The sequence below is a fragment of the Parasteatoda tepidariorum genome, chromosome 5 (assembly GCF_043381705.1).
Source record: "Parasteatoda tepidariorum isolate YZ-2023 chromosome 5, CAS_Ptep_4.0, whole genome shotgun sequence".
NCBI lineage: Eukaryota > Metazoa > Arthropoda > Arachnida > Araneae > Theridiidae > Parasteatoda > Parasteatoda tepidariorum.
The window spans coordinates 80,595,898-80,619,438 of NC_092208.1; the positions used below are offsets into that span (position 1 = coordinate 80,595,898).

Sequence of the window (23,541 nt, forward strand, 5' to 3'; positions counted from 1 at the left end):
ATCAATTATATTTTTAACGGTAACTAGCCCTCCTCCCCCCAAATTCAGTCAATTTTAAAATGATCCAACATAAGAATAACAACTTTTTTGATAGCGTATTCTCATTAAACCACCAGAAATTTCATTCATTGAAAATTAATTGGTTGAATAATCATGAATAACCATTACAACAATGGGAGAATTCAGACAGATTTATGATGGACCAACATAAAAAAAGCAATTTGTTTTGATAGTCTGTTTCTGCTTTACCAACAAGAATTTCAACATTGTTTCTTCGAAATTCATTTCGGGGACAATGACCAATATTAAGTGATGGACATTGATGGATCAAAATTTCCATCTATATATTATTAGTTGACCAAGTAAAACATTAATCAAATCAGTAAAACGTTATATTTAAACATGAAATGATTGATGTTATTGGTACCAAACATAATCTAATGGAAGACCATCATACCAGGGAAATATCTTTCCTCATAAGGTGTGGGAATTTTGCAGACGCATGAAAATCAAACATCTCTGTATGGCTAACCATCATAGTATTAAGACAGCATTTCCATCATGCAATGATTGTAGCTTGATTTAAAATCAAAGCCCATGAACATTTGTTGAAAATTGCTCGTGATGACCGTCATATATTGCTGGAACATCAAGAATCGAACTGAAATCATCATAAACCATTAAAATATATTGATGAGACTATGGCGGATCTAATCGTCTACTGTAAACATAACAGTCTTTCGGTAAGTGCATGACATCCATGAGCTTCTTGTGTTGCTACTCACGGCAGGCCTCTCAGGCAGTAGCGTAGCCAAATAACATACATAGGGTAAGAAGTCTAGCTTTCATTGACATAATGTAAACTAGTTCCCCAAGGTTAGGTGTGGTCCCTGTGTATAAAGGAGAAAACGAAATTTAGGGAACAAAAGCAAAGGTTCTATAAACGGGTTTGCACCCTCCTTTTTGTCACCAATTCTCGAAATGGGGAAACTTTGGAGTGAGGAGCAAAAGTTCTTTCTCTTTTTTTTCATCGTTGGTTTGCTCTGTATTTTACACATTCTTGATAAACAGTACTCTACTATTAATTAGGATTTTTCTTCGAGAATACATTTATATTATCCATTTTAATTAAATCTTCTAACACAGTCTGATATAGGAAGAAAGATTAAAATTGTGGTTGCAGCGTACTCCACCCTCAACCATGCATGTCGAGTTGTCCAACAACCGGTTCACAGGTGGCGTACCTCCTGACTGTCACTTTAATTCTTATTCGCTTGTGCTGGAACTTTGTTCAAATGACGCTCTGCTAAATCTGATTATGTTGCTTACCCTGTAAGTAGTTTATCTGGTGTAGCGTAATGAACCGAGCAGTTCCTCGCGTTAGTTGCGTATTCGAAGAGATGGACTTCTCCTTTTTATATTCTTTGGTGTATATAGCAGGGTCAAGACACAGCCGGAGAGGTTGCGCAAAATTCATTGGAAAATATTAAAAGTGAATTCTGATTGAAATGTTTTTGTCTTTTAAATATCCCCAGATTCATTTGCTATTTGCAGGATCGACAACTTCAACAAATTTTTATCTGATTCACCTAAAAATTAAACAGGTTTTCTATTCCTTTTGTAAATCGATATTGTAAAGTTTTACTTTCTTTCAAATTATTTTCAACAAATTGGCAACATGTTGAATAAAAATAATTTTTGTAAATGATCATTCCGGCAATAAATGGTCATTTTGCTTTGATATTTTTATCAATTACTTACTTACATCCACTTTACACTTACGTATATAAGATATAAGCATAGATATATAGAAATTCAAATGATAAAATAAACGTATTTTAAGAGAGTAAAATAAACATATTTTATTTATTCTGAGAAGCATTTTGAAACTTTAGAAATGCTTAGATGATGCAATTTTTCATACATATCAAAAAAGTTTAATGCATTTAGAACTTTGAGGGGACGGCAATAAATTAAGAACAAAAATCAAATTCTTGAATATTCTATATCTAAAGTCATGGCGATAAAATTGTAACGTAAAATATAATTATTTTGGTTATTATATGCAATAATGCACAAAATTTCGTAAATCTAGCTTAAATATTCATTGAGACATGGGTATTTTTTAATACTAATAATTTTGCTTTGCGTTTACTAACTATAACTTCAAATTTATTGAATAAAATTGAGCAATTTTTTCAGTAATTTTAATAATAATAAAAATATCATTTTAAAATGCAAAAAAAAAAAATTTAAAAATACTTTAAAAATTGCGCACGATATTTGTTTAAAGTGATCATTTTATGCATGCGCATGTACGAGAAACTTAAAAAAAAAATTTACCTCATAATTTTATTTTAAATAGTTTTTTGTAACTTATGAAAAAAGTCCAATTTGAATATCTTAAAAATGTAAAAAGCTTTTAGTAAATTTCTAAGTAGTTTTGATAAAATTGAAAGCCTTGAGTGGTAAGGGGTTTTCCACAAATTATATTTTGAACAATGAAGCAGGAATTATTATGAATGACATAGGCATTATATAGAATCATTCCCTGTAAAAATATGTCTTATTTCACAAATTTTATTTCCTGATATGATCACAGTTCGTTCCGTATCATAATTGCTGGGTATTATCATTTGTTATTAAAGTTTGTCACATAATACGAAATAAGATTCATTGTAAGATTCATTGATAAGTAAGAAAACTACTCTGGAGTTCAAATAGGACGTTCTTCCATTTACTAAAAAGGATTAAAAAAATATGAAGCAATTATGAAAAACTTTTTATTTATATGTTTTCCGTGGACTTGCAGACGATTACTTTAAATATTTAAATCTTGAAAAAATTTTAACAAATGATTTCCAAATTTTTAAACGATATTTTTATTATTCATTTAAAAATTTTCGAAAAATGATTTTTTAATTTTATTGTATATTTCTGAAGTTATAGTAAAAAAAACGCGTGGCAAAATATTTAGTTTAAAACTACGTTCATATCTCCTCCAATATTTAAGTTAAGTTTACGAAATTTTGTGCAATTATTGCATATAATAACCTAAGTAATTGATTTAAGTTAGAAGATTATAACTATACTAGTGGGCTGCGCCCCCTGCTCGCTAACGCTCGCCAACCCCCGAAAATTGCTACGCTATCTTATATGGTTTGCTTCGCGTACCAAGATCGCTTCGCTCGCTACTAACTTAGGTACATTGCAAATGCACACAATTCTAAGAATTCAAAACAATCATTCAAATCCATATAAAAACTTTTTTTTTAAAAAAAAATTACATCTTTTTAGTAAATACTAAGTCATTAAAATAAATTTGAATTCAAATAAATGACATGTAATTCGTTAAACCTATTAGAAATGTGCTATAGTATAATTCGTGATATAAATCAAAAATCGTCAAATAAATTCGTAATATATAAATTCGCGAAAAAAAGCGCTTTCGACAAAATACTAAAATAGAGATCTATCGACAAAGACTACTCACTTCTGCCTAGCTTAATAGTATGAGATTGCCGCAGCTGATGCTCTCTGGTTATTTCAGTTTCCGTTTTTAAAAGCGCTATATGTTGAGTCACCTCAGATAGATTTGGCATGTGACATTTTTAGCGGCAATCATGGGTCGATTCGCCGTGTAACAGAAATAGTAGCGTAAGCAAAACAAAGCAAACGTTGCCACCGGCGGAAAAGAAATACAGCCAAAATTTGGGAGCCACGTAAGAGAATTATATATATTAGATATTTAGATCTATTGGTAAACAGAAGTGATTTTTCTAAGTAATCATTTTTTTAAATAACATTTATGTTGTTATAACGTTATATTGTTGAAACAAATTTGATGAGTTCACATCCTTAATTTAATATTTTCACTTACCAAACGGTAGGATATATTAAATACTTTTTTTTTTGCCTGCATCTCATTGTGCATGAAGCTGATCCTTAAGTTCTAAATCATTTAACAGATCTCTTTAACTGTAATTTATAACAGTATATTAATGTTATTTGCTCAAAAATAATAATTGTTAGACCACCTTTCTAAATAACTTTATCTTAAAATGTAAGGCAGATTTACATTATAATACTAATAAAAAAACAGCAATTCTCTTAGTTTTAAACTCTTGAATTAAAAGCGTAATAATAGCAGTACAGGAAAATAACTTTAAGTTAGGGATTCAAAAATATTTATAGAAAAGCATGACTTTTATTAATTTTATGCTGACTACAACCAAAACAATAAGGAGACGAAAGAGGAAAAACTGGATCACACCACGTGATTTTCTGGCCAATAAAAATGCACCGACAACAATGGAAAACTGCGACACCATCATTAGAATTTTATATATAGTAAGATTTTTGACATAGTATGTTCAAAAGCATGTTTTTTGTTCCCAATTCATTGCCGATCCCCGAAACTTTTAAAAGTTTCAAACTTTACTGATATGTATGAGAAATTGCACGATCTAAACACTTTTAGAAACGTTAAAATATTTCTCTAATTATTTTTTGAGAAAAATGGAGGAAAAAAAATTAATTTGTATGGAAGTGTTTCCATTATTTAGTCCAACTCCCGTATAACATTGATGATAATGCATAATTACATAAGCATTTTACTTATTCTTAGCCGTATTCTGTATTCATTATGCTTTTTTAGCATAAACAAGGGAAGCTTGACCCTCGATTTACAAAATATAAATTTATTTATTTACCTTTCATTTACCATATCCAATTTTCAGAGATGATATTATTTTGAATCTCATGTTTTTTGACAGTTAAAATAATTTTTTTTAACTTCAATTATAAACTACTCATGTAATTGATGATTTTTCGTGAGTTTACAGTGAGCAAAACAAAAAACGATAACATCCTGAATAATTATTGTTTTAACGAGACAAAATTTTCAAAAATAAGTGAAATAGTTTCTCGGTAATAAATTTAAAAATTATTGATGATTAAAAATTTTATATCTCAGTAGCTATTCAGCCGATTTCGCTCAAATTTTATAATGTCGTCACTTAAATTGGTTCAAAAATTGCTATACATCATAATTTAATATTTTTTAACTCTTTTTAAAGTAAAAAAACGATTAAAATTATTGTTTCCATTGATTATTGTTTAAGCTAAACCCATAGGCAATTTTTCGAATATTTCAAAAACATTTTTGAGGTGTGGGGAAACAGAAAGTGAAATTAACAATAAGGGGTCAAAACTCTTAAGAACTGTCTTGCTGCAGCTTTTAGTAGCATATTTTCAAGAATACCTTTTCCCCCTCTATATTTCTATGGTCGAAAATTCAAATCCGTTAAAAAAAGAAAAGATAGATTTATTCAGAGAAAATACGCTTCGTAATTTAACTAATAGTTAACGCTAGTAAATCAATATTTTGTGACCCCTTATCTTTAACCATTAAAATTGGCATTTTTTTTTGCTAAACACAGACTATTACAAAGGAAACAAAAGTTATTTTTTTTTATTGCTCACTTTAGAAATTTGATGAAACTTCAGTTCATAAGATTGGTTTGACCTAGTATGGGAGAGGTTTGACCTAAGAGAATTAAAACACTTATTAAATTCGTTTCAGCAAAGTCTGAAGAAATGTTACAGACAATAATTTTGTCTAAAGAAATATATTCTAATGAAAGACATATATGTGAAATTCCTGATAGTGCTAGAAAATTTGAGCAAAAATATTACCTGCTAGTGAAATATATATATGTAAAAACCTTACGAAGCTTTGTTTAAAACATAGGGTTGTTTTAAAAATTTGTAGTTCCTTTTGGATTATAATCTGACACTTTGAAATGAAAGTTAATTTATTTTTAAAATTGAAAGACTTTTAATGGTTTTCTATTGATGGTCCAATATAATCATGATTGAAACCTTCAAGTGGTTCCGTAAAAAGCAATTTTATTTTTTAACGGTAGCCAACACACGCGACCTTTTTACAGAATTCGAACTACTGCAAAATTATCGAACATATGATTAACAACTTTTTTGATGGCTTATTTATGCTGAACCATTAAAAATTTCCTCCGTTGGAAATCAAATGCTGGAATAATTATGAAGAACTATTACTACATTGTAGGAATTCAGACTGATATATGATGAGCCAACATAAAAAAAAACAATTTGTTATACTCTGCCTCTGCACTACCAACAAGAATTTCCATCATGGTTTCTTCGAAATTCATTTCTGGGACAATGACTATTATTAAGTGATGGACATTGCTTGACAGAAAATTCCATACATATGTTATTAGTTGACTATCAAATCAGTAAATCATTATCTTTCACCTTGGAATGCTGCATATTATTGGTCCTAGAGTACCAAACATAAACTATTGGGAGACGATTATAGCTGTGAAATATCTTCCATCATAAGGTGTAAAAATTTTGTTGACCCATGAAAATGAAATTTCTCTTGATGGTAATCAATCATAGTATTAATTTAATAACAGCATTTCCATCAGTGAATGATTCAATATTTCCTGGAATACAAAACTTATGAATATTTGATGAAATATGTTAGATGATGATGACCGTCATATGTTGTTGCACTTTCAACAATCTATCTGAAATCCTCATAAGAAATCGAAATCTTTTAATTGAACCATCAAGAATTTTGATTTGTGTATAAAAAGCACGTAAGGACGCGCATGTATGGCCGAATGGTTAAGACATCTAAGTCATGACGGTGAGATCGATAGTTTTATCCCAGCTGATAATACTTATTAAATTGAATTTTCAAATATTTAAAAATGCGATGTGTTTTATTTTTATTTAAATTGAATTTATATAAGAAAACTGTTTGTTTGGTGAAACTTCAAATTTTTAAAACAAAAATGTATTATTTTCAATTTTTAGTAGGAATACATCAATCTTTTTTTTTCCAAAAAATAAAAACAAATGATTAATCAATTTTAACTTTAGTTATGACTAAAACCTTTTTTTAAAAAACAAGACAAAAACAAAGATATAATGTTTTTAATTACATTATAATAAAGATATTATATGATATTAAGGACAGGACTTCAAACTGGCAGTAGATAAGACCTTTTACGGGTTGACTAACTTACTAACTGGTTGACTACACTAACTATATAAAATATAAAACTCTTACCAGTTGTCGTATAAAAAATTTTCCTGTGGCAGCCTGAAAATTCCATGCAAGTTCTTATCCATGCAAGTTCCATCAAGTTTTTATACCATATTTAAAATCGATATTATTGCATGCATTTCTTTACTGATAATATTTTTAAGGCAATAAAGAAATCAGGGATAATTATAAATTCATGATTTATGCAACGATAACAATAATACATCGTCCTCATACCATATTTAAAATCGATTTTATATTATGCATTTCGTTCTAACGATCTTATTTAAAATTATTCGGAAATGTATGATAATTTGACATAAAAATTTCAATACCTATTCCAGGAATAATAATGTTTTTATCTTTCATGCTATGGTGTTTGCATATACAGATGAGCAAGTGACACTTTTGGGACCAACATTGCTAGGAGAATTTTTAACAGCTTTAGAAAGTCATTTGAATAACAATTATTAAAATAATACTGAGGACAATTTTCATAGTACAAAAACGCAATGCAAGGCATATTTTGTTATCAGCATACTTAAGTTTGAATAAAATGAGAAATATACAGATTTGTTAAATATTAATGAGATAGTCAAAAATAAATTTAAATTCAAAAGTTGGGATAGGGAACATAAGTTTGAATGTAAATATCACAAATAGTACCAATTGTGTTTTAAAAAATTACTTTTGAATTCTAAAAAGTACTTACATTTGCAAAAAAGGCTTACTTTTAGTTATATTTCATATGCTAGAATCATATTTTTTTCTGCTGAAATAGCAAATAAAATAAACTTTTATGCATTTTTAGGTAAAATCTTTTCAAAATCTAAGCAGGATTTGAATAACTTGTCGAAATATTTGATTTTGTAAACTAATTTTATGTGTTGTTTACAAAGATTATTTCAAACAACATTCGGTCACGTGTTATTAGTCTTTATAAAGGAAAACATCCGGCTAGCTTCATGTTCAATACAGCAGTATAAGAGAATTCATGCTAAAATTTAAAACTAGCGAAGAGAATAAAATGAAAGAATAATGAAAAATTTAAAAAAATCTCTCTATTTGACAAGAAAAAAAACATAAAGTAATGAGTCTAATTTACAAGAATGAAATTGATTAATTCCAGCTAATTTTCTAGATATTATGCTTATTTTGAATAAATTTTGATTTATAAGGCATTACAAGAATTTATTAAAATGTCTTTTAAGGGAAACAGATGAAAAGAAGAAGTTTATTTGATGTCATTATTGTTTTTTTTGTGAACTACTGATTTTTCATGTGTTTTCGTTAAAAGTTTTATTAAAAATTGTTGCAATATATTTTAAGATAAAATTTAAAGGAAATGAACATAATATCTGAATAATTAACAGAGATAGTATCGACTCGAAACTTATAAGTTTTATTCGTTACTTCGTCCATTTGTTTTTGAAGTAAAAAAAAATTGAAATTGAGTTAATTCACTTTTTAAAATTGTTTTATTTCATAATTTAGCATGATCTTTTAAAATAACTTTTTAAGTATTTCTTGAGAACAATGAAGAAAATTGAATTAGTTCGGAAATGTCATCATTCTTTTGCCTAACCCTTGTATAACACTGATGATAAAGCATAATTAATTTAGTCTTAATGTTATTAGTCTAACATATTGTTAGTCGTAATGAGTAAACAGCATATTTTTTTTCAAACATAAGGTAAATAGAGGAATCTTGACCATTTTTTTTACAAGATACAAGTTAATTAATTTGTGACAATATATATTTTTTTCAGCATTTATATCTACAAGGTTTTAATTTATATTATATTGATGATGTTCTGAAATTAACCAATTCTTGATTCCCAAATGTGATGTGACGAAACGAAAACTGGATGTATTATTTTTTCTCCCACTTTCTTAAAATCGTTTTATTTCGTTCCATTGTAGGAAATTAGGTAAATAAAACGCATGTTTCAAGTTAATTTTTTAGAAATAGTAAAATCTGCTCAGAATTATCGATTACTTGTGCATCATTAAGAGAAATGATAAATGCCAGCCAGGCTGGACAGGCCAGTCCATTTTCCCGTTCCCTTAGGATGAAGGATAGAGTTTGGTGGGGTTTAATATCCTTATTCTAATTCTTGAGCTGTTGTAGAAGCATTTACAATTTGAGTCAGATGTCCCCGGCTCTTACCTTTTCTTTTATTCAATTGCTTACATTTTTGAAAAGAAAACTTTTATCTGTGAAATAAAAATTAAAATATAAACTGAGTTCATGCGATAAAAATTATGACAGATAAAAAAATTTTTAAAAATTTGTAAGCAGTATTTCCTAAAGTTAAACAATCAATGTTAGAAAAATACTTTTTCTCCCTTCTCCATATAGAATCTGAAAAAGACTAGCGTTCATTTATATTTTGTTTTTGTTTCCAGAGTCTTTAGTAACACACGGGCACTATTGTATTGATAAAGTGTGAAATTCTGACAAAAACTAATAAAATATTACCTATTTTCTGTAAATGAACAATAATTTTTATTTTCAACAAATTTGGATTTTTTAACTGTCAAAATAGGAAGGGGGACATTATTAGCCAATCGAAAATTTTTAAACTCGATCATAAAAGGTTTTTAAAAGATAATTACCATTAAAAATTAATTTTTAATAATTGCAAAGTATTCCTCGTATTATTTTATCCAATCATGTTTCAATTTTATGGCGTCTCCCTTCCTAAATACCTTGAAATTATGTGGGTTTAAATTATGAAACAGGAAATTAAAAGGAAGTGGTTGGTAGTTTCGAAGAAAAAAATCTATATAAATGACGCAGAATGTATATATGTATGTGCCTTATACAAATCCGCTATTCTGAATCTATCTGCACCAATTTTGGTGTGCACACGTTCAATAACAAGGCGGATCTAATCGTCTACTGTAAACATAACAGTCTTTCGGTAAGTGCATGACATCCATGAGCTTCTTATGTTGCCCCTCACGGCAGGCCTCTCGGGCATTAGCGTAGCCAAATAATATACATAGGGTAAGAAGTCTAGCTTTCATTGACATAATGTAAACTAGTTCCCCAAGGTTAGGTGTGGTCCCTGTGTATAAAGGAGAAAACGACATTTAGGGTGACAAAAGCAGAGGCTCTATAAACGGGTTTGCACCCTCCTTTTTGTCACCAATTCTCGAAATCGGGAAGCTATGGAGTGAAGAACAAAAGCTCCTTGTCTTTTTTTCATCGTTGGTTTGCTCTGTATTTCACACATTCTTGATAAACAGTACTCTACTATTAATTAAGATTTTTCTTCGAGAATACATTTATATTATCCATTTTAATTAAATCTTCTAACATAGTCTGATATAGGAAGAAAGAATAAAATTGTGGTTGCAGCGTACTCCACCCTAAACCATGCATGTCGAGTTGTAGTTGTCCAACAACGGGTTCACAGGTGGTGTACCTCCTGACTGTCACTTTAATTCTTATTCGCTTGTGCTGGAACTTTATTCAAATGACGCTCTGCTAAATCTGAGTATGTTGCCTACCCTGTAAGTAGTTTATCTGGTGTAGAGCAGCTCCTCGCGTTAGTTGCGTATTCGAAGAGCTGGACTTCTCCTTTTTATATTCTTTGGTGTATATAGCAGGGTCAAGAGGGGATATATGTCCCAAGACGCAACCAGAGAGGTGCGCAAAATTCATCGGAAAATATTAAAAATGAATTCTGATTGAAATGTTTTTGTCTTTTAAATATCCCCAGATTCATTTGCTATTTGCAGGATCGACAACTTCAACAAATGTTTATTTGATTCACCTAAAAATTAAACTGGATTTCTATTCATTTGTAAATCGATACGGTAAAGTTTTACTTTCTTTCAAATTATTTTCAACAAATTGGCAACATGTTGAATAAAAATATTTTTTGTAAATGATCATTCCTGCAATAAATGGTCATATTGCTCTGATATTTAAATCAATCACTTACTTATATCCACTTTACACTTACGTCTATAGGATATAAGCATACATGTATAAAAATTCAAATGATAAAATAAACGTATTGTAAGAGAGTAAAATAAACATATTTTATTTATTCTGAGAAGCATTTTGAAACTTTAGAACTGTTTAGATGATGCAATTTTTCATACATATCAGTAAAGTTTAATGCATTTAGAACTTCGAGGTGACGGCAATAAATTAAGAACAAAAAAAAATTCTTGAATATTCTATATCAAAAATCATGGCGATAAAATTGTAACGTAAATAAATTACTTTGGTTATTATATGCAATAATGCACAAAATTTCGTAAATCTAGCTTAAATATTCATGGAGACATGGGTATTCTTTAATACTAATAACTTTGCTTTGCGTTTTCTAACTATAATTTCAAATTTATTGAATAAAATTGAAAAATTTTTTGCAGTAATTTTAATAATAATAAAAATGTCATTTTAAAATTTGTAAAAAAAAATTTTAAAAAATGCTCAAGATATTAATGTTTAAAGTGATCATTTTATGCTGCGCATGTACGAGAAACATAGCAAAAAATTTTTCCACATAATTTTATTTTAAATCGTATTTGGTAACTTATGAAAAAAGTCCAATTTGAATATCTTAAAAATGTAAAAATCTCTTAGTAGTTTTCTGAGTAGTTAAGGAAAATTTGAAAGGAGAGCCTTTAGTAGTAAGGGGTCTTCCACAAATTATGCTTTGAACAATTAAACAAGATTTATTAAAATTGACATAAGCATTATGTAGGACTATTCCCTATTAAATTATGTTTTATTTCACATGTTTTATTTACTATTATCATCACATTTTTTCCGTATCATAATTTTAGGGTATTATCATTTGTTATTAAAGTTTGCTATATAATACGAAATAAGATTTCTGGAAAACCCCGCATCATTTAGAGCATTTAAGAAAAAGTAACAAGACTACTTCGGAGGCTTCTAAAAACTTTTGACATTTTCAAGATGTTGAAATAGGACGTTCTTCATTTTTCCAAATAGGATTTTTTAAAAAAAATGTTAAAAAATTATAAAAACATTTTTATTTAAAGATTTTTCGCGGAAGCACAGTATGAGACTATTACTTTAAATATTTATATCTTGAGTAATTTTTAACGAAAGATTTCCAAATCTTTGAACGATATTTTTATTATTTGTTAAAAAAATTTCGAATTTTTTTCATATTTTTATTGAATATTTCTGAAGTTATAGTGAAAAAACGCAAGGTAAAATATGTAGTTTAAATTAATGTTCAAATCTCCTCGAGTATTTAAGCTGGGTTTTCGAAATTTTGTGCAGTTAATTGCAAATAATAACCGAAGTAATTGAATTAAGTTGGAAGATTATCGCTATACTCTCGACATAGAATGTTCAAAAACTTCCTAATTCAATGCCGGTCCCTGAAACTTATAAAAGTTTTGAACTTTATTGTAATGTATGAGAAATCGCAGGATCAAAACAGTTCTAAAAAATTTTAAAAATTTTAAAGTATTCCCTGAGAAAATTGGAAATTTTTTTTTTATTCAAGTCTTTCCATTATTTAGTCCAACCCCCGCATAATATCGATGATAATACATAATTACATAAGCATTTCACTTATGTTTTAGCAGTATTATGCATTCATTACGTTTTTTTAGCATAAACAAGGGAGGCTTGACCCTCTTTTTACAAAATATAGATTTATTTATTTATGTTTTATTTACCACATCAAATTTTCAGAGATGATATTGTTTTGAATCTCATGTTTTCTGACAGTTCAAATAAATTTTTTTTATCCTCAATTATGAACTACTCATTTAATTATTGATCTTTCATGATTTTACGTTGCCCTAAATCAAAAAGATAACACCCTGAATATTTAAGGTTCCAATGATGGGATTCTATTAATTAAGTATTATTTAGAATGGCTCATTAGAATAAATTCAATCATGGAATTAATCAGTACTACTTATGAATTAAGCTAAAAAATCAGATGCAAAAACGTACTTTCTCTCTAAGAAAGACACTTTTTTTGGTGTATTTTTACTCTTGACTATTAAAATTTAGGAGGGGAATGTTATTAAGGAACGGAAACATATGGCCTCGTTAGTTTAGTCAGAAGAGAGGTCGAAAGTTTGAGACCCTAAATGTTAATCTTGATTTCTGCCTATTTTGCCATACTAACTAACTTTTTGACTAGATATAGTTGACTATGAAATCAGTAGAATATTATCTTCCAACAGGAAATGATGGATATTATTGGTCCAGCAGTGCCAAACATAAACTAATGGGAAACCATCATAGTAGGGAAATATTTTTCATCATAAGGTGTTGGAATTTGTTGACCCATGAAAATCAAACATTACTTGATGGTTAGCCATTAAAGTATTAAAACAGCATTTCCATCAGTGAAAGATTGAATTTTTCTTGGAATTCAAACATTTTATGGAAAATATTGGATGATGATGACCATCATGTGTTAGTTACCATCAAGAATCGATCTAAAACCATCATAAAATATCAAAATATTTTGTTGGGATCATCACGAATTTCGACTTTGATAAAAAGGCATATGACATCTCTAAATTACATCTAATTACATCTCTAAATATTTCAAAATGAGTTACGCTTTTTTTATGTATTTAAAATGTATTTACATGAAAAAAAGTATTTATTTATTTAGGAAATCTTCAAATTTTTAAAACAAAAATTTTAATGTTATATTTTTAATAAGAAGGCATCAATCTTTTTTTTCTTCAAAAAATAAAAACAAGCAATTAATCAATTTTAATATTATGTATGACTAAAACCTTTTTTTTAAAAGAAAAACAAACAAATTAATAATATTTTAAGTTAAATTATAGTAAAGATATTGTACGATTTTAAGGGCTGGACTTCAAACTGGCAGTAGATAAGACCTTTTCATTAACTTACTAACAGGTTGACTACACTAACTATATAAAATGTAAAATTCTAGACAATTGTAGTAAAAAAACTTTCCATATGCCTTCCTTAAACTTCCACATAATATCTACATTGCAATTAAATTTTGCGTCCTCAATATGCTTGAAATCGAATATATGTGTATACAGGTCACTACGACGAAATCCATATTCTTTGAGGTAATAACAAAATCCAGGATAATAATTCAAGAATAATTTTACGTTCTTATACTATATTTAAAATCGATATTATTGTATGCATTTCTCTCTGATAATACTCTTAAAGTGATAAAGAAATCGATGATAACTATAAATCCATGATTCATTATTAAGGCATCGATAACAATAATACAACGTCCTTATACCATTTTTAAATTTGATTTTATATTATTCATTGCATTCTAACGATCTTTTTTAAAGTTTATACAGAAATACATGATAATTTTGGTATAAAAATACCAACTTATATTAGATTAATAATTTCAATATCTATTCCAGGAATAATAATAATGTTTTTATCATTCTATGGTGTCTGCATATACAGATGAACAAGTGACACTCTTGGTACCAACATTGCAAGAAGAACTTTTAATGGCTTTTGAAAGTCACCGGAATAACAATTGAAATAAATATTGAGGACATAGCAAAAAAAGTAAAGCGATTTTTTAATCAGTAAACTTGAATTTGAATAAAAAAGAGAAATATCCTGATTTATTAAATAGATAGGAGATAGATATATGGATAGAAAAATATATTTCAATTCAAATGGTCGAAAAAATAGCTTAATTTTGAATGTAAATATCATAAATTTTTCTAATTTTGTTAAGAAAAAATTACCCTTGAATTGTAAAAAGAGTTTAGATATGCAAAAAAGGTTTACTTTAAATCAATTTTAACCGTGAATTTATCTGCTAAAATAGCAAACAAAATAAGCTCTTTTGCATTTTCAGGTAAAATCTTTTTGAACCCTAAGCAGGAGTTAAATCAGATGTTGAAAGATTTCATTCTGCCAACTCTTTTTATGCTGTTTACAGGCCCGGACTGGGATTTAAAATCGGCCCGGGCATTTTAGAGTTATCGACCCTCTACTTCACATAAACACCGTGTGCGCGAAGCGTACGCAGCTCTTAATGTATCATTTTTAGGCATTTTTTACTTGTAAATTCTCATGAACGTAAGTTAATTTATCGAAGTAAGAAAGTAGATAAAAATTGCTTATTATAGAATATATTTCAGTTAAAAATACATGGTTCTTATGAGGAAACATAGGTTGATAAAATCACAAAGAAGGTGAAAGATGAGGAGTAAATAAAAATATTTATTATACTACACATACATGAATGATTTATGTAAAAAACAAATTAAAANTTGTTAATACCTATATCATATATATGTTATTTAATATTATTATTATTTGCGCAATATTATTTGAAATTCATGCAATGTATAAATTTTTTTTTTGCTCTGCTGGCTCGGTCCAACCGGCCCTCAGGCCAGACCGGCCCACCGGGCATTTGCCCGGTCTGCCTACTGGCCAATCCGGGCCTGGCTGTTTACATAGATTTTTTCAAGCAACATTCGGTCATGTGTTATTGTGATTTATAACGGAAAACCTCCGGCTAGTTTCAAGTCGATTAACACTAGAAAGACTGAAACTTAGTATACACCTATCTTGCCTAAAAGCAGTCAAAATGACTGGATTGTAAAAGAATAAATAATGCGTAAAAAAATTTGTTTAAAATTAATTTTTAATATTTTTTTATGTCATTTACAGTTATATAACTAGTTATTAGTAAATATTAACAATAAAAAAATTATATGTTATACAAAACTCTAAGAAATCGTGTCATTATAATACATCATTGTTTTTCTAATTCAAATTAAAAGCAGTCAAAATGCAGCCTCAGGCAATCTAGTGTAAATGCAATGATAACAATAATACAACGACCTCATGCTATACTTTAATTCAATTTTATATTGTTCATTGCATTCTAACGATCTTTTTTGAAGTTATACTGAACTCCATGATAATTTTGAAATAATAGTACGAACCTTTATTAGAATAATAATTTCAATATCTATTTCACGAATAATAATAATGTTTTTATCATTCTATATCTGTTATATAGATGAACAGGTGGCACTGGTTTGAATAAAAATCAGATAGTCAGAAATCAGATAGTCAAAAACTTATTTCAGTTCAAAAGTTAGGACAAATAATTTAAGTTTTGATATAAATATGGCAAATTTTATTAATTGTGTTTTAAGTAATTACTTTTTGAATTGTAAAAAGTATTTAGATATGCAAAAAAGGTTTACTTTATATTAATTTTAACCGTAGATTTATCTGTTGAAATAATATCGTTGCGATCGCGAATTTCAATAACTATGGATTTTAAATTGTTTGGTCCTATGAAATACTCTTAGAAAGATTTATTAGTGTGATTTTTGTTCAAATTAGCATGAAATTTTACGATTCATAAGAGTTTTCTGTAATTTATAAATTCTGACAGGTCGTGGGCCTAAAACAAATTTAAGGAAATTAATATCACAACATAAATAAAGTGTAACGTTTGCCATGTTCTGAGCGTTATCCCGTATTTGGCTATAATTATGAAAAATATCTCCAGTTGTTATTCTTTTAGGTAGAATAGTTATTCTTTTAGGTTAGTTATTCTTTTAGGTTCTTTTAGGTTATTCTTTTAGGTCATTACACCTTTACTGAAAAATTTTGGTATTTTTGAGATATAAGACAAGTATTTTTCAAATGTATAAATGAGGTTGTTATTAAAATACTTTGTTAGGTTGATAAACACCCTTAAATTTACCTCAAATACACGTTAAATATACTTCCAGAGGTATATTTGTATCAACTTAGATGCTTCATCTTACATCTGTGGAGAGGTAGATATTTACTATTTTAAGGTGTTTCGTTTTCAACCTTAGGTTATTAGTTATATACCTGAAGTATATTTTTTTACACCTGTGGAAGTATTCATTCAACAACCCTAAGGTGTTTCATTTAACACTTCAGGTTATTCTGGATCTACTTCAAGAGTATTTTTTAACAGTTGCAAAGGTAATTTTTTACTATTGTGAGGTGTTTTATGTTCTACCCCAGGTTATTATATTTCAACCTCAAGTGTGTACTTCTTGCTTGTGGAGGTATTTTTTTATCAACTTAAGGCGCTTCATTTTACACATCAAATTCGATCGAGATCAACCGCAAGTGTGTTTTTTGACCGTTGGATAGGTTGCTTTTTCATGAACGTGAGATGTTCCTCTTTAGGTCATTATTTTTGAGCCTCAAGAGTGGATTTATATGGATGTCGTTTTCAATATAAATGTAAACAACAATCTCAAGCTCTGGATATGCTCTACTTACGGTTTGAAAGTATACTGATGCTTACTACAGCTTACTCAACGAGGCGATATTTCAAACAGATAACTTAATTTTTAATAAAAGAAATAAATTATATAATTTTTGAGCTCAAATCTGCTGTATTTCATAAGATATCAATGATATTAAGTAATTCTGGTGAGTTTAAAGTAAACATTTGTATTAGTTACTCAGTGATATATTGTTAAAAAGATGACATGGCTGCTAGATTTAGAAAGAACTCGTTTTTTTTTTTTTTTGGGCAGTTCTGATTATGATTTTTTATTGTTTACTACTGTTTATTTCTGGTGTAAGCCATGCACCATCATAAGAAGGAACATGCCAAACACATCTGAAAAATATTAGTGAATATACAGAAAAAAAAATATGTATCCTATCTTCTTATTAGAGTTAAAACCTAATGCCTGTAAAATCACTCTACTAAATTTAATGAACTTGTATGAAAAGTCTATTTAAAGTTTGCATTCCATACTTTTCTGAATAATAGAACTTCAAACATTAAAATATGCAGAAGTAGACACGGCGCATGATGTTGTATCATTTAATTTTGCAAAAAAAAAAGTTTTTTGACAACAATTTTTAACAGTCGAAAAAAAATCATTATTTATTAACGTATGATAAAGAATGTTCACGATAAAAGAAAATAAAAAAACGATCCCAAAATTCCTCATATTGAAATAAAAGATTTTCAGATTGTTTTCCTTTTTTTTTTAAAAAAAAAAATTCTAAATCAGACGTAGAAAATAATTCTGTAGAAAACTATTATCAAATTAGAAAAAAAAATACTTACAAGTAAATTTTTTATTATTAAAATCATAACACTTACTTGCTTTATTAATTCGGAGAATTCCAAAATGAAATGTTCTTCGTTTGAAAATTTTGTTCTTAAATAATATATACATAGATTATCCTTTTATTAATTAAAGATGACACACGATGCAATTAAATTTTATAACTGTAAGATCTCGATATGAATTTGAATATGTAACTTAAAAACAGAATAGCGGAATTCCAGATAAAATAAATCATTCAGAATTAAAAAAAATACTTACCAGTTCTGCACTTCTGAAATCACATTTATTTATATGGACTGAGGTAAGATATGTGGAGTTAAATAACTTCACTATAATTTATAATGAATTGAAGGGGAAAAAATGTATTTTACCTTTAAATGTATTTTACAAAGAAAAAAATGTAATTATAGTTTTCGGAGTTCTGCCTTTTTCTTAGGAAAATTTTGCTTCCTATTTGCTGCTGAAAAACATTGCTTCTTACTCTACCAATGATTCTGATAGAACTAAATGAAAACTTAATAAATAAAGGCTTGAAAAATTCCTCCCCGGGTATCGAGCGTTGCGATCGCGAATTGGATTGAAGTAAGCAATTTGGAATGAAAAAATTTCCTTTTAATTTATAATGAATTGAAGAAAAAAAAAGAAAAAAAAATGTATTTTACCTTAATACACATATCTTTAACAGTATGCGATCACGAAATCGGAAGTTATCGGTTACAAGTTTGTTGATAATTATCAATATTAAAGGATAATTATCCATTAATGGAATGGAAAAAAATTATTGAGAAATTGTTCTTCAAATGTTGGACGCGTTCTGTTTCCGAATGATTTACCAATGTTCTGAGTCGTCTTTTCAAGTTTGTCTGCATTTTCCTCAGGGAAATTCTCCTTCTTATTTGCTGCTAAAAAAGTATTCTTCTCTACCAATGATTCTTAGAACTAAATGAAAACTTAGTAAATAACAGCCTGAAAATATCGGCCTCGCTAGAGGGCGTATTTAAGCGTTATGATCTCGAATAGTGAATATCGTTACATTTTTTCACTAGTAGATCTTTATTTATCAATCTAAAGTTTTAAATATTACACCTTCGGCAGTAATTCAACAGTTTATTATGTGAGATACAGATACTTTCCGAATTTCGCATAAACTTTCGATTGTCAACACACACGCCATTCACCGGCTTGCGTGGAATTCTTGGAAGTGAGCTAGTTAGAATGAAGTGAACTTTAAGCAACCTCAAAATAAGCCTAGGTATAAATAAAATGTGACTTCATAAATCTCAATAAATTCCTGAAAATTATCTCATCAGATTGGTTAATATAAAGTAAATGTAAAACATTATCTAAATGAGCTGAAGTATCATATATATAACCTCTCACACCTAATTTAAAACCCTCATTATGAAGTATAATTTTTATGTTTGTTTTCTTACAAAACTCGAATATACCTCAAAATAACGTCAGCAACTCAAATTAATATCAAAAGTTCCATAAATTTTCGAAAGAGCATGCTTTCTGGGTCTTCTGGATGAATTTGTTATGTTGAAAGTTACATTGAAGGAATGCGCGACATTGAAAATACTACATACGCAATAAAATGCGGAATGACGTGCTTTTCCAAGCTTAACGTAAAAAGCAATCGAAAGTAGTTATCCGGAAGTCTTAACAAAGAATTTTAACCTATAGCTCCCTCTGTGCTTAGCTTTAGATTGCCAACCATCAAGAACAGTTTAACGCGAATCGATACTGCGTAACCTCTTTTCCTACGCACTACGCACGTAGGTAGATCAAAGTGATTACCGTCATACTTAATGGTACTGCAGTGGACTAATTGTAAAGGCACGGTTCCCAGTGCAAAACCGAAGTCAAGTATCACTGGCTGGTCACTAAGCAGGTGGATGATCGCTTTGATCAGCCTGAGTAGGGACTGAGGGTGCTCGGAATCGGTCCTCATTAAACTGTTCTACCGGAAAGTGCTCGACTTCGCGAGCAGATTGTCGGGCTACCGAAGCAGGGGAGCCATCCCCTCTGCAGAGGATCGAAATTGCGAAGGCATGTGTTTGGATCATCCCCTACGTTTTTGCTCACGAAATGGGCAATATAACAAAAATACACTTCAACTTCTACTCTAAGCTGTACGTTGCGCTATTAATATGAAATCCATTTAAAATTCGTTTTAATCGTGCATTGCGAGATAGTATTCGTGTTATCTTATTTAGTTTCTGCAATTAATTTTTTATTCAAAATCATGATCTTTGCTTTTGCTTTTTGCATAAAAACTGAGTTAAATTTTTTAGAAAACAAGTGATTTTGCGACAGTTTGCATCGCCCTCTTTTGGTAATTTTGGGCTTAACTGTTATCTGGAAGTCGTAAATTTATGTTACCGATTCACGTAGTCTTGTGACTGCATTTCTTATTGATAGAGGACAAGTGTAAGGAGGTATTTAAAATATAAAAATAAAGGGCGTTTTAATATTATTGAATTTCAATTTATTATTGTAAATTATTTAATAATTAAAAGTAAGTACAATTTTTATTTTTTTAGGTATTTGTTTAGATATTGATTGTAATATGTATTTGATTTTAAATAGTCTCTTTAATCAGTCCAAATATTGTGAATTAATATCATCGGTTTTTATTATTAATCATTTGATTCTCTAATAAATATATGTACTATTTTGAATGTATGCATTTTTTTTATTAAAATAATCTTCAATCATAGTTCTTAAATCTATTGTAATCTTGTTTCAGGGATTCGTAACTTCGGGTCGTAGTTTACTTAAATAAAAAAATGACTAAAGGACTACCTAAAATTTCTGATGTTGAAAAAGAGACAGAATATGGATACGTCTTTGCGGTATCCGGACCTGGTAAATTTATCTTTTTCTTTGTAAAAAAATTGTATTTCATCAAAGTTATATAATACCAATTGCAGGTCTCTGTAGATGTGTACTTTATTTTTATTTTCTGCTACATATGCTATACTCATTTGTATAGATTTTTTATCAAGTTTAAAAGTTATCTAAATCTTCTATTTGTTAAAGCATCATAAAATATTCTAAAATCTTTATGATTAAATTTGTCTCACACTAGGCATAATTGGAAGATATTTGATTACCTAACATTGTTTGATGTTGATGTGTTGCTTTCTGAATTTTAGAGTTTTCAAGTTACGATAACTCCCTACTCAATTTAATGAAATATCTTTTAATGTTTTCTTACAGTGCATTAATTTAGTGTTCATTTTCTTGCATATATTACCAGTTGATTGTTAAAATCTATAAATATGAATTTTTTGAATGTAAAACTACTATAAATGGGGAGATTTCCGCAAAACTGTGGCAACTTCTTGGCAGAGGTCTGCAAGAAACTGAAGAAAAAAAGAAAAACATCACAGAAAGAAGCCAACTAGAAAGGTATAAGTTGTAGCGGGGTCCCCAGGCAAAAATCTTCATATTTTTTTAAAAAAGTTTTCCTTTTAAAATCAATTTCGATTGTAGATGATGTGACTGATCACTATACAGAAATATCCCCATAAATTATTTTATTGCTTGGGTTTGATTAAATTCAGTTCATGTAGGACACAGTTGAATGATCTGATTTACTTTTCAATGTTAACATTAATTAAGCTCTTTCTTAAAGCTTTAAAATGTTCAAATTTACTGTTCAATTAAATAGTGCTATTATGATTTTCCCGTTGTGCATTTATGTAATGCCTGTTTTATCATTGCAGATAAATATCTTATATTTTAGAATTTTCAACTCTTTCAGTCTCATTAAACCTAAAAAAATAGCAGTAATATGTTATTTTTTTTGATCTTCATACTTTTTTTTAGTTCTTTGAGTTGGTGTTTTTATTCACAGGACATAATGGGTAAATTTGTCAAATCCAGTGCTTTGACAGACTATTTATTGAACTGTTCTATTAGCATTTGGAGTATTTTAGTTGAGAGTATAAGTAAAATGTTCTATTATATAGACCCAAAAAACTGTTATCATTGAACTTGTACTATAGTGTTACGACATTTATGCAATTGTGAGTTCTATAAATGCATGAAAATTATGGATAAAATTATATCAGTGAAGGAATGGGATATCTTCAATTAGGGTAGATGCAACTCAGTGGGCACTGCATGATTACGCACACACATGGGTGATTCTCACGAAACATGACAATTCACTGTCCCTTGCTCCAAGATCTAATACTATAATACTAAAAGAACTTTTTTTTAAAAAAAATTAATAAATAGCAATGCTGTTAGCATTTTAAAATGACTTTGCAATAGCATTGACTGTTTTGTATACTTAAAATTTTTTATTGAATATCAAAATGTCATTTTTTTGGCATGTCCCAAACAATATTTCCAATAATAACTAGCTTCAAAACTTCCCATACATTTTTCAAAATCTAATTTTTTTTATCTTATCCTATATAAGCATTTCTAGAATATATGCAGAGGGCATTGTTTACTAAAACTCCGTTTAAAATAATTTTTTCTGTCTATAATTTGTTTGTCCCATGAAAATCTGTCATTTTCCTGGCTACTTTTATTTAGTGATTTGTAACCAAAATAGATAGCACCAGGAATCAATATCTTATGCTAATAGATTGATTAGATACCCTCCTATATGAACATGTCTTGTTGCATGAATGAAGAACCAATTTTTTGGCTCAAAATCTATTTCAAAAATTTTTTCAAAGTGAGTAGGTTTTTATGCTGTCATTTTCCTGGCTTCTTGAAATCATTAATAACAAAAACTACATAGATTTATCTGAGTTATTTTAAGAAATACTGTTGTTTTCTGCAGAATATAAACGTCTTCGGCCAAAATATTAAATTAAAGTTATATGCTATAAAATGGCAAATTTGTCATTATCCTGGCTGTCATTTTCCTTTCTTATGAAAGCCAGGACATTGAAGTGTTACCAGAAATTCTTTTTAACTGCTAATATTGTAAAGAGAGAAAGCAAATATTAACCTAATACCAAGTTTATGTATAATTGTAATATGCTTGCATCTAATCAAAGTTATTTATTTATTTAATGATTGATTATTATGCACAATTTTATTCTGTACATATCAGCAACAAAACTTTTTTTGTTTCTTTGTGCAGTGGATAAAAAGAATTAATTTAAGCAATTTATGGTCCATCTAACATAGAGGCTTAAGTTGAGTTATTTACTATTAACTTAAAATGACTGTTTTTTAAACTTCTAAGGTAATATGTCATTTTCCTGGCATTCAAGATTTGGTGAATTTCTATTTTATTTTTTTTCTCGAGCAAATGTCAATAAACTACACTGCTGTCTATAAGATATTAATAAGTGTAGCTAAAGAAGTAC

At 28.6% G+C, this 23,541-nt stretch overlaps 1 protein-coding gene across 1 annotated transcript in view; it reads left to right on the forward strand.

The window, feature by feature from the left end:
* Positions 1 to 20,324: 20,324 nt before the first annotated feature.
* LOC107456819 (V-type proton ATPase catalytic subunit A) overlaps positions 20,325 to 23,541 on the forward strand; it is a 29,957-nt gene continuing 26,740 nt past the window's right edge. Inside the window, exons 1-2 of the mRNA XM_043043870.2 lie at positions 20,325 to 20,717; positions 20,949 to 21,067. Of these exons, the coding sequence (XP_042899804.1) occupies positions 20,989 to 21,067 (79 nt within the window). The 5' untranslated portion in view covers positions 20,325 to 20,717; positions 20,949 to 20,988. The remainder of the gene's footprint in view (positions 20,718 to 20,948; positions 21,068 to 23,541) is intronic.